At 39.7% G+C, this 15425-nt stretch overlaps 1 protein-coding gene across 1 annotated transcript; it reads right to left on the reverse strand.

The window, feature by feature from the left end:
- Positions 1-1859: 1859 nt before the first annotated feature.
- SNX25 (sorting nexin 25) lies at positions 1860-13770 on the reverse strand. Its single transcript, XM_078622483.1, has 21 exons — positions 13408-13770; positions 12674-12758; positions 10383-10599; positions 9993-10165; positions 8958-9144; positions 8206-8276; positions 7666-7856; positions 7368-7499; positions 6489-6638; positions 6210-6332; positions 5926-6090; positions 5635-5766; positions 4550-4690; positions 4299-4412; positions 3517-3594; positions 3042-3125; positions 2846-2963; positions 2600-2666; positions 2286-2467; positions 2063-2163; positions 1860-1925 (listed from the first exon to the last, which is right to left on the reverse strand). Exons 1-21 carry the CDS (start codon positions 13768-13770, stop codon positions 1860-1862), a joined length of 2940 nt encoding a protein of 979 aa, XP_078478609.1.
- Between the last annotated feature and the right edge of the window lie 1655 nt (positions 13771-15425).

Below are 15425 nucleotides of genomic sequence, written 5' to 3' on the forward strand. Positions count from 1 at the left end.
ATTTTGACCAAAAATATTCTGTTTGTCTGAACTGACGAGATAATTATCTCATTAATTAAAAAAAAAGATTAAACATAACATATCATGAGATAGTATAATTGAAACTTTATTGATTCCCTGGGAAATCCAAGAAATTCCAATTCCAACAGCATCACAGAAATATACTATCCAGTGTGTGATTTAAAGAAATCGATAAAAATGTGGTCCTTATTGTTACTATCAGTGTCTAATCACATCACAAGACCTGTGTACACTTTCTTTATCTTCTTTATTGTGTTTCCAAGTTCTTCAGTAGTGTTGTATGTGGATAAACAGATCTACATGGAGTACTGACATCTGCAGTCAGTGTGTAATTGACATTAACAATTGTTATTGTTTCTATTATTACAATGTGGCTGTGTAATGTGTTGTATAATGTCAATAGCTTTGGTTCGCAAAAACAAAAACAAAATACCCCAGCGTAGGAGACCCTAGGAAAGTTTGTTTTTCTCCAGGCAAACCACTGGTGTTGGAAATCACTTATTTGACAGTACTACCAGGTCCATATAGTCTGCTGTCTCATCTCAACATGAAGTGCCTTATTATACTCTAATTTGATTTATTGGATCTAGATATAGAAACATAAGGCCAAGACTTAAGCTAAAACTGAATCACTGAATAGTATAGTGACTCTTCTTTAGAGAGGTGAGCTTAAGCGTTAAACCACTTCATTCTGACTCCTGTATTGTATGACATTGTGTTGAGAGGTCTGTAATTTCATCTATGCTGTATATCACACATTTACAGTATATTTGACAATAAAGTTTACTTTGACATTCATCAGGAGACCTTAAGTCAACACTTGCAGAGGCTGTCTACTCTCCATTCCGGCACTCCATCTACCATCGACTGTATCGCCCTATTTCTCTCCCTGACAGTCATGGACACTTATTTTGTAGGCATGGGGGCTCATTTCCTGTCACAGAACTGTCTGCTGTGACAATTGACACTTAAAGCTCAGGTACACAGAGCCCTTGTTACCCGGGAGACAGACACAGACACACCCTGTCAAATTAAATAAAGCATTCTTTCCTTTGTGTGTGTGCACGTGTGTATATCTATACGCACAGTATATATAGTATGTACATGTATATTTGTTCTAATTAATATCAAACATGTTGAACTTTAGCCATGAAAAATGCCTTTTTTTCAGTTTATTGCTTATATAAATGCTCTCTAAACAATTGCTGGTAAAAATAAAATCTATCGATTACAATTATAAATAAAATCATCACAATGACTTTTACATGACATTATATTGCACAATCATAAGCCTTTACAAGAATCACACAACAAAAGTGTTGCTCAGATTGAGTGAAGGAATGTTCACAGGACCGTGGGCAGTCACACACACAAGAAGATCAGAACTCCAACCTTCCTTGCTAAATTTGTTCGAGCTCCATAGATTAGCAGTTTGAAAATGATGACCAAATGATCAGGTTGTTTACTTACACACACTGTTACTCTGCCTTGTTATCTATAAACCATTCTGATTCACAATTAAGATACCGATTTGGTATTTTAGTGCTAACAAAAAAGTAGTCGTGGGACATTACATGTCAAAAATACAAACTTTCTCTTTTGTTCATGTGTGTTTGCTGCTACAGACATCTGTTAAGACTCTTGTCTGAGGTGGACTGCGGTCAAACTTATGGTCTTCTCCAGCTTTTATTCAATCATGTGACCAACATAGCTGCTTTCTGTTGTGGCTTCCACACGCATTTTGTCTCCGTCTGGCAGCTTCATCTTGGTCAGCTACAGAAAGGCGTGAAACATGTTCCAGAGTCCACCCAAAACACTGAGTGCATGTGTGTGTGTATTTAGATGTTGTCAACCTCCACGCTGAGCTCATAACACAATTCCTTGAGTAACATTTCCATCAAGACCTAAAAAAGACAGCAAGGCAGAATGATCAGGTTTGTTGTTAAATGTTTGTAGCTGTTCAACATTTCATAAATCTGTTGATATTTTACAGAAATATTTATTTTATATTTTACAAAGATAAAGATCATATTAATCTTACATAAAGCAGATGTTTGTTGGCACTAGCTTCCTGCAGAGCATTGAAGATCTTGATGATTCCAAAGCGAGCATTCTGCTGGCCAACTAGATTTGCTAGTGCATCTGATAAAAAAAAAGTAACAATAATAATACATATTAAGCAGTCAAGTGATTAACTTTTCATGCTGATGATCGTCATTCTCAGGACTGTAAATTCCACGGGTCATGTTTGCTTCAGTTGTTACCTGGGATATTGTCGAGTAGTTTCTGTTGAGCTCGTTCCTTCGTTTCACTGCGTTCAGTGTCCGTACGGACCTTCAGATGTGGTGCCAATGTCCCGTTTGGCCAGAAAGTATCCCTGAACACATTGATGTAACAAACCAGCATCTGCTCAGAGAAGATCCAGTTTACTGTGTCCCGGATCTGTCTAGAATAAAGCAGAAGCACAGAACAGCAGATGCACAGTTCATTAATGTGCCAAAGTCAATCTGACACAGAACTGTAAGATAAAGCTACATTTGGAGGACAAATAAATGAAATATAACTTGAAAGCACTTACTTGTTGATAGTTCGTCCAAATGTAACCTGCACTAGTGCAATTAGAGTCTTCCTCACCCACTTAAACACTGAATAAAAGGGCAGACAGAAAAAAAAATGATGAAATAAATACAATTAAACAAAAGACATTAGAATGACGTCCCTTAAAAGCCTTAGATCTAAAATCTGTTATTGGACCGCTAACTCTTTCACACTAGACCTTTTATACATACAGAGATAAATGGAACATCTACAGTGCAGAACTCACTTCCTCTAAGTTCAAAGATCTCTCCAATAAGCATGAAGCAGGGTTCAGCCAGGGCATCTCTCCTTCCATCTGTCTCATCACCATAGTCAGACAGGTCACTGTCATCATCCGCCTCTTCCTGTAAACAGCACACACAGTCTGAAAGAGGATTCTAGACAGAAGGTACTGTTGCTTTACAAGTAAGTTGGGCGGGTACCTCAGTGTGGGAGAAGAAGTCTCCAGGTAACCTCTCCAGGAAAGAGGCCAGAGAGAAAGATGATTTCTTCTGAATGGACATCACCTTCGACCATTGAACAAGAGATCATGAAACAATATATGGACTGATTCCAAACTTCAAAACAGATCACATGATTATATTCACACTATAGTCGTCGATTTCAGAGGGGATGGTCTGTATTTATTTATTTATTTATTTATTCATTCATTTATTGTAATTGTACAGCGTCCTTGAGTGTCCTAAAAGCTGCTTTTAAATAAAATGTATTATTATTATTATTATTATTATTATTAGATCCCCATCAGCTGTCAGTTTGCTAGGGTTTACAGCTTGATAAGTAGTCATAGTCTTCTCTTTTCTTCAAAGCAACTGCGTTGAGGAAACTTTATACTGCAGCTTTTTGGAGGAAGGATAACAGGCTGTTAGTCTCAGTCTTGTATGACAAATAGTTTACCTTGAGGTGCTCCGGGGATGGGCTGAGGAACGCATACAGAGCCTCAGACTGGCACAATCGCTCATCTGTCAGGAGACGCTGCACACACAAGCACACACAAACGCGCACACAGGTGCACACACACACACAGCCAAAGTAATTGTGATCATTGTTGAAACAAACTGTGATTAGATTCCAGAAGGGGGCAGTATTAACCATACCTACAGCTCTAGAAAAAATTAAGAGACCACTGCAAAATTGTCAGTATTTCTGATTTTACTATTTATAAGTATGTGTTTTTATAATCTACTGACAACATTTCTTCCAAATTCCAAACAATAATTGTCATTTAGAGTATTCATTTGCATAAAAAAAAGATGCAATGTTTTCAGACCTCAAATAATGCAAAGAAAACAAGATCATATTAATTTTAAAACATCACAATACTCATACTTGGCTGTCATACATGTAGAGATGATGATTTCAGGAAAAAAAATGTAGTGGTCTCTTAATTTTTTTCCAGAGCTGTATACTGCATACAACAGTGTTGATATTGATACGACAGTATTGATTTTTTGATAGAGTCCAAATGTACTCTATTTGTAAATATATGTTATAATAGTATTTAACTTTTGTCTATCCATTATACATGTTTGGTATGTAGCGACAGAACACTCATCTCCTTTACGTCCATTAACACACTTTCATCCTGCCACTACTTTGGCTGACATGCTCTCTCAATCTGACTTACGTTAAGTAAAGTACTTCTGTATAGAACTCCTGGCCAAGTTGTATATTCTTACCTGCAGAAAGGCATTGAGCTGCATCTTACTCTTGTCTAAAAACTTTTGGTCGATGGATTTGAAGGGAAGTTTACTCAAAGACGGCAACTGGAGTTTCTTCAGTGATGGAAAACACTGAGTCAAACAGAGGTAGAAATTATTAAAGTATTAGCAAAGCAGACGTTTTGGGATTCCATTTTGTCTACCAACAACTTATAGAATATAAGTGAGTATAGAATACTCACTATTATAGAACATGTGAGTTTCTTTACCTCGGTTAGTTTACGGTGTAACATTTGGAACTCAGTGAGCTTCCTGTGCACATTCCAGCGACTGTTGGGCGTCTCCTCTCCTTCGCTAAGGCTCACGCACACACTGTAACAAGCTACAGTCTCACCGCCTTCCTCTGTGGCCTGAAATACGCACACATCATAATTTACTCTGGTTACTAAATAATACACAATACGCTTTATACAGCACATTTAACGACTACCACAAAAACCAGTTTGAGGTTGACACTTATCTGTCAAAAGTTTCATAGCAAATGAGAATTTAAGTCTAATTTCAAATATTTTGAATACCAAAATACCAATTTACATGTTTCTATACAAGAGCATATATAAAAGCACATATTCATGGGGTTGATTTATCAAGCTAAGAAAGATAGGAGATAAGAATATGTCTGCGACACAAAACCACACCTGCTGTTTCATCGCCTCCTTCTTTCTACCCTGATCCAAACAAAATCATGACTAAATAGCAGATCATTGCAAAGGTAACTGTAGTAAACACAACGGTCAAAAAGTTTTGAAAACACAACATTCTTTCCGTCGTAGGCATGCAAGCAAAATTTATTTTTATCACGCATTTTCACTCACTGTGGCAATGCAATGTGCTTCACATATCACACATCGCAAAAAATTCTTAATAGGGCTCATTAGAAATGCCTTTATATCCACTTATTTGAAAAAGGGGGCTTCTATCTCCTTTTGACCCTTCAGCTACATAAAATGAATGTAACAAATGTGTGCAAAAATAAGGATTGTATCAAATAATGGAGCTTTTTTGTGTACTTGTAAATGTAAATACATTATAGGAAACATGTCCTTTTCCCCTGCTTGGAGTTACTGCAGTAACAAGATCCGCTCACTTTCAGTTGCTATCACTGGAAGTTAACAAAATACAGATAACCAGACAAAAATGGAAACAAGGGGGTGAGACTCAGAGCAGAGCTACGCAGAGAGTAGACAGACGCAGAAGTAGGAATTCTCATGATGGCACAAGGTCCGTGTCAGGTCAACGCAGAAGCATGGCCTGAACATTCTATTGTATGTCGTTTGTTAGCTACAAATCTTACTTCAGCAGTGGAAATTGTAGCTCTCCAGTGGCCCAGATTTTCACACCACCAGTCAGTCCGAACAATATGTTGCTGGAGTTCACTGTGTTCTTTTTCCATGGCTCCTATTTCTTCTTTTAGTTTGCTCACAATCTACAAACATACAGAGGACATGAACTGTGAAATGACAAGAGCATGCAAAATATATTTGACCTCAGTGAGTACTTCTCATACCAGTATCATACCAGAAGAGCATGATGGAATACATTGACTGGCTTTGTTTTTGATGGTTTTCTGCTTTTATGTCGTTACCTTTTTGTCTGGTTTGGGTGCATTTTGAATGGAGCCCAGAGCCTGTCGCTTGTACTCCAGTTTGTCGTAGAGTTGGCGGAGTTTAGTGGCAGCATAGCTGGCCTGTTCAGTGATTCCTTTACTGCCCTCATCACACACCTCCTCTCCCGGGTCGAGACCCTGGCACTGCACAAAGAAATGATAACATACAAAACTGCAGGTCGACAGTATACAAACATACAAAACAGAAAGGAAACACATAAATAATATTCATTCAGATGTGTGTGCATGTTTATGTGTCTGACCCCTTCCTTTTCCTCAGCACAACACTGTGATTGACTGTTCAGCTCATCCCGTCTAATCAGCCGATCATAGAGATCCGAAACCAGGAAGGAGGGGTAGTATCGCTCTCTCATTGTCTCAGCCACCTGGAAAATGCATGACAACACCTTATTCTGTTTTATCTTTCTGCTTGCTTACTTACTGCTTTATTTACTTACTAGTAAATAGTCTTGCACTCTGATTACATTTTATTTAATAGTCTCTGAATGGCCTTTGAGTTAGTAATTACAAAGCTAAGTTACCTGTTCCTGTATTCTCACAAACACCTGTGTTCCTCTGTTCCCCACCAGACTCTGCTGGATCTCCTTGAGGAGAAGTTTTTCTACGGGAATCTCTCTGCTCTCCACAAAGAACTTCTGGTAGATTTCCCCAACAATCTGGGGCACCTCGTTCTGTCCCAACAAAAAAGAACAACAAGAAAACTTATGACAACAACAAGATTCCATTTCATTACTTCCCACCCTGCTCTTGGTAAAAAGACGCAAAACTTTTATTCAGTGAAGCAGTGACACAGAGTGCCACTGTTTGCTCTTAAAGAAATTAAGAACAAAGTTTGCGTTTGGCACAAAGAGGAGTGTGTCTCTCTCCTCACAACACTGCATGAAGAGTAAAAAGTCAATGATGTTCAATGATAGTCACTCACTAAACAAGCACTATTCAGTATACCACCATAAATTGAGTTTTATTTCTTCTCCTAATCAAAACACAGATCTCTGATATGTCTAACGAGAAACAACATATTTCGAGGTATTCGCTAAAGATTTAAATTAAGAGATATTTATGTACAATGAGGTGAGAAAATAAAGCTTAATGTGACAACAAACAGCAACAAAAAACACCAAATTCCTTTAGAAATATACGGTTAGGACACTATATACTTATCACAGAAATGTCTGTTGATGTATATTTATTTACATCCATTAATCCGGGATGTTGTGCAAACACTTAAATATTAAATATGCTACATTTCTGTGAGTCACGTGATGAGGGCAACAGTGAAGTGGAGACACTCAAACCACTAAGGGAACAGTATCAGTAACAGTATCAGTACCTTTCAAAGGGCTACCAGCACTGATCAGATGTAATGATGAGTTAAATCCTTGGAAATGTGTGTGGCTCACCTTGTTGGCAGTTTTTAGTGTTTCCACCAGTTCCCAGAAGCTTATCAGAGCTCTTTTATCAACTCTCTCCATGTAAATTCTAAAATGCTCCCTGTAACCAGGATTACACAAGATGTCATCAAACTGGAGAATCTGGATGTGAGGAGCAAAGAGGGGACATCATAAGTAACGAGGAGATCGATTGTATCCAAAGTACCAGAAAACGACTGTCAGTGTCTACCAATGCAACGACAAGCAACAGCAGAATGGCACAAATCTGTTTTAGACATTTTATACATACAGATTCATAGAGTCTTACCTTCTGACTCTGAGGCTCATCGCTGTCATCAGTGCCTCCTTCTTCATTGTTCTCATAGTTTGGACCACCAAGCAGGCGGATACGTTTCTCACATTGTTTCTTGGCAACAGTCAGCTGATTGATATATCGTTTCATATCCCTGGCCCTCAGCAAGTCTGCCTTCATGGCTGCGGACTCTTTACCTTTTCTCTCTAAGAAACAGAAAGTTGTTCATAAATTCAGTTCATAAATATGCAAACCCTATGCAAATTTAAATCTTTAGATCGGAGTTTGACCTGATCCTATATGAAATGAACAGAACAGCATACTCACAAAGAACAGTGAACCTGATTAATTTAACTGAATGATGTTTTCATTATAATATGGAGGATTTTTCTAAAACTACAACTACAACAAGACAGTAAAATCCCAGTAAAATGAATCGGTGAGTGAGTAAAGCAAAAACTGTTCCAACTCTTTTCAAGCAACATCTCAGTGTAAATTGAAATTTTAAAGTTTTGGCTACAGCAAAGATTACAAACTTGCAAACTGTCTCTTCACCTTTCTGCTTCTTGAGCTGGGGCAGGCTGCTGATGGTGGTGGCATGAATAATCTCTACCACTATCTGATACCTACAGAAACAGAAAAAGGGACAGCAATCAGTACAATCAAGTGGGTTGTTTTGAGACAGATTAACTAAAAAAGAATTAAATACACTTCACGGCCAAAGATGTTGCACTTAGCTTTGATTACGGCACACGTTTGTTATGGCATCGTTTCCACAAACTACTGCAGTGCCACAACATCACTGTGCAAAGTCTTCTCCAGCACATCCAAAGATTCTCATTGGGGTTAAGGTCTGGACTCATATGATATCTCATGCTCCCTTTTCATCTTGGAATATGCCCGTGCCATCAGAGAGGAACAAAATCCATTGGTGGAATAAATTGGTCATTCAGTATATTCAGGCAGTCAGCTGACCTCATTCTTTGGGCACACAGGTTGCTGAACCTAGACCTGACCAACTGCAGCATCCCCAGATCATAGCTCTGCCCCCACAGGCTTTATTGGCCAGACAGTGTATGTACCATATAGTATATGAACACAGGATGGATCTGGTATATCAGAGCACGGCCGACTATTTCAGACCATTTTGCAATGTCATGTTTATCCTGCATTTAGACCTACCACACTGCTGCAAGTCTGTTACCATGGTAACCCCTACAGCACCAAGTATACTGGTAATTAACACTGGTTTACACGGTTCTGAATAAAGACACACATTAAGGCGATGTACACGTGTGTAGTCATACCTGAGTTGTTTGAGGAAATTGACATCTGTGGACGCTGATATCAGTTTGATAAAGTCTTCATAGGAGGCAGCATAGGTGTAAGCTTTCTTCTGCTGCTCAGCCTGCTGCTCTCTTTGCTCCAGCTGAGACAAAAGCATCCTATTTATAGAGTCTGGATCGCTGAGCACTTCAACCAATGGCTTCAAAACTGCAAAACACACACGTAAATATCAATTCACTTTAAATGACCACTCCAAGAGAAACAGTCATATAGAGGTGTGTAATTCCCATTCCATCACATTCCAAATTAGGTATTTTTTTGTTTTGTTTTGTTTTTCATTTTACATTGTGCTCAGCCCGGATGGACTTACAGTGGGTCCCTGCTGTATGGTACCTACTGTATAAATAAAAACCGTCATCTAGATGCCGATACAGAGTATTTCACACACTCAAATTAGAACGTAACATAAATAGCAAATATTCAATATTTAGTCACAGCTATAACATCTCCTCAATGTACTCTTTTCCTCCCTGTCATTACTAATTCTTATAGTTCATATGATGTTATTTCTGTCATATTTTCCATGCAGTTTTTTTTATCTGGTGGGGATGTACTTTTCCATAAAACTAACTTGGGGTGAAATAAACAGTAAAGATACTCCTGACATAAAGCTCCATTACAATTAGGCTCGTATCTTGTCATGCATGGTTATGTATTCTAAAATGACAACTTCTGTAGGCCATATATTTCCATATTTCTTTTTTTTTTGAGACAAACCAAAAAAAACACCAAATATGTAACGGTAACAGCTAGAAACTGATTAGCATGCACTACCTGTGCATTCATGAATACATCTAATGTCAGACATTAGAGATGCGGGTCTGAATGTAAAAATGTATCAATGTATCAAGTGGCTGACATATAATCCTGATTTAAACTATCAGCATTTTTACACTAAAGATCCAGCAGATCCATAATACCTTGCAGGAACTTTGGTCTTAAATCTGATTATGTGCAGTTTAGTGTCACATGGTTCCCTTGTGTAACCACAGTACCTTTAGTAGTAATGACTTCTGTGAGGCAGCAGCGTAGTGTGTGAGACTTGGCATCCTTTTGTGGCAGCAGACATAGCAGCAGGATTCTGGCCACACAACGGAGGAAGGCCAGTTCGGCGTCCGGACTGACCAAACATGGATGGAGGGGAAAGGGCCGAGCACATTCGTCTGGCCTGTTCACAGACACAAAAATCCAGCTTTACTTTCAGTTTTAGTTTCTGAAACGTGACGGCATAAGATGTACTGAACCCTGATCATGTTTCAATCATTGCTCAGTTGTGCGTGCGTGCGTGCGTGCACATGGAGATGGAGTACAAACTATTGAGCAGAAAAATTTGTTTTGTCGTGTGTTGAGTGTGTTGTCGTGAGTGAAGTGAGTGAGTGGTGTACCTTGCAGATGCAGCCTTGAGGTCGGTGAAGTGTGTGTGTAAGATTCGGATGGTGTCATAACACACCACATTCACCACATCTATGTCAGCAAGCCGGGATCTCAACTGCCCAATCATCTGCCACCAATCCTCTGACAGCATGGAGTACAACTGGCCCTCATCACGACTCAAAGGAACGTACCAGGACAGGATGTAATCTCTGTAGGCATAGTCCAATACTGTGGGGAGACAAAATGAGGTTGTAAATTGCCCTAATGCCAGAAGACTTACTAGATCAGTGGAAGGAAGTTGTTGAGAAGAAATGCAGGTAAAACATGTTGTTATAGCTGCTGTGGAATTTTTGTACTGATTGCACCAATCTGTCAGCAGCCTCTATCTATCTACTGTGCTCTGCAGTCTTTCTCAATCCTGGATGTGGCCTTGCACCAACGCACAGAATGCTAACAACTTGGCTGATGTCAGGCTTCTTTTGAGCCCAGACAGCAGGTCCCAGAACCAGCTGAGCCCTGCTACTGAGCTGGATATCTTTTTAACTGATGAGGCTTTCACACCCACACTGGGGGGGATGGCGCTCATATTAGCATTAAGTGGATCAGGGGTAGGGTGTGCTTTGGACATAATACAGGTTAATCCCAAACCTAACATATGCTACTTTTTACACAGGCATCCAGACCAACAGTAAATGGTTGGTGTCTTTCAGAATCAAAGCCTTCCTACCTTTGGTATTTATTTTACCCTTTTATTCATAAATCAAATCAGAGTTCAAAGTCGTCCTATGTTCCAATTTATATACAATACAAATGAACATTTTAATATGAAGAATCCAAATTTCAGCTTTTATTGCTGATTTGTGTCTGAGGTAATACTTTAAGTAGTAAATGTAGTAATGGTGGGGTTCTCATGAAATCACAATTTGATTTTGTTTAAAAACAGAATGCCATAATTGTCTTGCTGGTTTCAACTAGGGAAGAGAGCCATGTCTTGACACCCCACTTTATACTCTGAAAGATTTTTACACAGGACTATGTCTGCTAGGGGGAAAGTCAGCGTTTGATTTTCAATTAACATTTAGTTGTTTCTATTTTTCCAAACCTGATCCACTGAATACATAAAGATAATATAACAGACTCAATCTACATCTACCATAAATGACTACATGTTTTCATTTGTCTGGGTGGACTTGATCTAGTTGTGTCAAAGGTTTGCAGGAAACAGGACAGGAAATCATGACCTGACAAAGACAGAAATAGATTTCCCTGTTCGTTTGACAAGTTAAATGGGCCTGCCAAAGTGCAATGATTTTAAGTGCTGCATTATCAGTCCCTTTTTGACAAAGTGCTGATTATCATCCAACATAAACATAACCAAAATGCACATGTGCGTTCTATTACTTGTCAGCCATACGTGTGGGGCAATCAAGGCAGAAATATCTCGCCATGAGTCAGCAGATTTCTTTAAAAAGTTTGAATGCTTTGTCTGAAGACAATGAACAGAAAACTATACATTATTCTCTCCATTTCTCGACACTTTACACAGAACAAGTATTTAACACAACTTATATTGCACTGAAGTTAAGATGAACAATGACAACAGCACATACCTGTTATTAAAAAATTGGCAATTTGTCAAGAGAGGTGCCTGAGTTACAGTATTTCAATAGTCAAATTTCTCTTGTATGAGTCTCCCCTATCTAGTGGCCATGGCTGGGAAAAGGACAAACCTCACTTCCTCACCTTTGACCTTACTTCCTCCATGCCTGGCAGACACAGAAATGCCCCTTTGTGCAATAAGAACATTTTGATTTAATGGTATGAATCCTCGTATTAACTGAAGTCCAGACCAATGAAGGGTTTTGTTAATTTATAACAAAGTTCTTTCTTCCTTTGGACATGTTAATACACACATGTTAAGCATCGAGAACTTTTTGTTCAGCCACCACCGTAATTATTGATCAAAAACAATACATCAGGAATAACCACTATATGTCTATTAATGGGACTATTTTACATTAGGTATTGTGTAATTGTACTGTAATGTGTACTCCATCATATTAAGAACGCAATGGCCAGTTGCCATTACAGAAACCTCAGTAGCGTCAGAACCAAAGACTCAAAGCACAAACAGATTCCTGTATAGACAATGCATGGGACCTATCTCATCTTTCTTGTAATTTTTAATATATACTGACTGTCATGCAAATGAGCATTTGAAATCTGGTGAAATTGGAATCAATTTTATTGTCTGTCTAACATCCCCCCCAATGCGAAAACATTCACTTTACATTACTTTTACCTTCCTTCAGGGCTTTGTCTACATTGTGTGACACCACCACTCGTCTGCTCTGGTTTGACTCTTGTACCGGCACCAGAAAACGACCCTAAAAAACAAGAAGAGCATGAAAGCAGGAAATATTGGGCAACAAGGAGCTAGAAAAGATGAATGAGACACCACTATGAGTTGTGTTGACACTTGACACATTGCACAAATCTGTCAAAACTCAGGCAGCCAGACAAATGCTCCACTGTCAGCATTATTAACAAAAAATAAACCAGGTTCTGGGCTGCTGCTGCTGCTGCTCATTGAAGCAAATTATGAGACAGTTGGAAGGACAAAAACATTGTTTGCTGGGAAGTGACAACCTTCACAGACATGCTTTCTTGATTGATACATGGCCCTACATGTACTGTACGTCTGTGCTTGTGTATTCTGAAATATGTCCCTAGCAGGATTATTATAGCTCGTCTTTTATGGCACAAAGTAAGGATCGAAGGGCACGGAGGGAGTATGAGTGAGGGATGGAAGATGGTGATGGGATCAGAAAAAGTTTAAGATAGTGATAAAACACAAAATATAGTAACACTTAAATGAGGACGGCTAGATCAAAATGTGTGTATGTTTGCTCGTTTTGTTCGACACAGATCTCACTGGGTATTTATCAGTTTCTCTGCATCTGATCTGCAATCTGATCTGGTATCACTGACAGCTGATAAAACGTGTGTCACAAGAAACAAGAATCTGTGTCCTACCATGAGCTTGTTGAAAAACTCCAGCCTTGCAGAGGAATGCCTTTTGTTTCTTTCAAAGCAGCTGACTTTGAGAGGACTCTTCCTGACTAGCAGGACAAAGCTCCCAGCCAGGAAACACAGTAGAGCAAATGACACATAGATGAAGAGCTTTAAAAAGAAAGAGGTTAGAGACAGGCCTCCCCAGGCCAACTGAAACACGACTGCTGCCACCACACCCAGGCAGAAGGCAGGGACGAACCGGAAAGAAGAGCTGAGCGAAGAGGTGGTGGACAAGGTCGAGGTGGCAAGCATGGGCCCCTCTGCTCCTCCAGTACTGCTGCTCCCTCCAGCCAGAGATGTAGTGGTAGTTGAAGGGGTGGGCATGCTGCGACCCCACCATCCATATATGTGTCACTGCTGGTCAGGCTGAAGATGTGCTCTGCTTGTCCATACGCCAAGTCAAAGAGATGGGTACCCTGTGTACATTCGTTCACACTCTCGGCTACAACACAGTCTCCAAGAGGAGGCATCCCCACTTTGACATGTCTCCATCGACCTACAGCGCTGTGTGTTCACCGCTCCGAGCATCTGCCCGCCTGACGGCCACAGTGAGCCTCGCCAGCGCACTCATTCACGGTTTGGTATTGGTTAACAGGGCACCTGGATGGTCTGACCGTCGAACAGGAGCACACAGAGAGACACGGAGTGGTGAGATGGAGGGACCGGCAACCACCGTCACCTTGGAGATAAATAGACAGAAAGGTAGCTTAATGACTGCCGCTAACCCTGCTAGCGGGAAGCTAATCTACGAAGTATATATACGTTACTGATACCGACTCCAAATGAAGAATAAGCCATAAGTGACGGTCAACATAAGGCAACTAAACCGACGCTTTCCGGTTTGGTTTGTTATGCTAACTACAACATACTATGGCAGCGAGCTAACTAGCCTGTCTGCTAAGTAACCAACTCACCGCCGCTAACATTAGCTTACTTACCGACTTAAAGGAGGTGTAAGATAACACAACTACATTCTCGCTCTTATCACTCAGTTAAAATGATATGCCTTGCTGTTTTTGCAAGGCAAGTTAAAATAAATATGAACGCAACGGGAAATGGACGGGTATCAAATACCCGGCAGATAAAAACAAGCAAATGTTATTTCCTCCAAGCCCCAGCTGACTTGACAGTCTCTCAGAATGTAAAAAGCTGCAGCCAATCAGAGCCGGTGTTAGCCAGGGGTGGTGTACCTGTTGTAAGTATCACTGCAGTCCGAGCGGGTGGGAGAATTTGCTTGGACGGATTGGAGCAAATAGATCTGTGGATACACTAGGAGAAAACGGATGACAGGGCAATACCAGGTTATAATCAAGCGCACTTGAGTGCAAACGATCAGCATATGCTGTCTGACCGTATGAAGCTGTGACATTTGTATTTTCATACATCTTTATGTTTTTCCGGTGATGACATTACCTTTTAAGCCTTTCGAAACGGTACATATATATTTCATACATAGATTACATACAAATACATACAAATAGTTTTTAAAAATCAGAAATTTGAACCAAGGAGGAATAAAACACCTTTGGTACAATGAAATGTATTTGTTGTTAATTTTAAACTATTGACACGTGCGAAAGATAAATCTGCTGATATTCCAGTGTCCTTCATGGTGTTATTATCATGATTATGTAAATACTGACACTTGTCAGCTGATATCTGTGTTGAATAGATATTAATAACTGGTTTACTATTATTCTGACAGACAGTCAAGTCTTTCAGAACTGGAAAAAATTTACAGAAGATGCCCTCTGCAGCTTTCACACGTGACACTCTTCAAATCCTAAATTATTCAGCAATATGAAGAAGTTATGGTAACCCAGCCACTAGGGCGCAGTTGCGGAAGCCATTGTTGACTGGTGCCGGTCCCAAGCCCGGATAAATGGGGAGGGTTGCGTCAGGAATGGCATCCGGTGTCAAACTTATGCCAAATCAAATATGCGAGTGATCAAAATGATTTCCAAACCGGATCGGTCGAG

Source organism: Lampetra planeri, unplaced genomic scaffold, assembly GCF_965212315.1.
Source record: "Lampetra planeri unplaced genomic scaffold, kcLamPlan1.2.h2 scaffold_1555, whole genome shotgun sequence".
Classification (NCBI taxonomy): domain Eukaryota; kingdom Metazoa; phylum Chordata; class Hyperoartia; order Petromyzontiformes; family Petromyzontidae; genus Lampetra; species Lampetra planeri.

What these genes read in the sequence shown, in the direction of transcription:
- SNX25 (XM_078622483.1), bottom strand. Translation starts at nt 13,770, where the DNA reads ATGCCCACCCCTTCAACTACCACTACATCTCTGGCTGGAGGGAGCAGC. An exon ending in CACTAAAAACTGCCAACAAG is followed by an intron (nt 6,639 to 7,367) that starts GTGAGCCACACA and finishes TTGTTGGGACAG; the next exon opens with AACGAGGTGCCCCAGATTGT. An exon ending in AGCTCAATGCCTTTCTGCAG is followed by an intron (nt 3,595 to 4,298) that starts GTAAGAATATAC and finishes TTGTGTGTGCAG; the next exon opens with CGTCTCCTGACAGATGAGCG.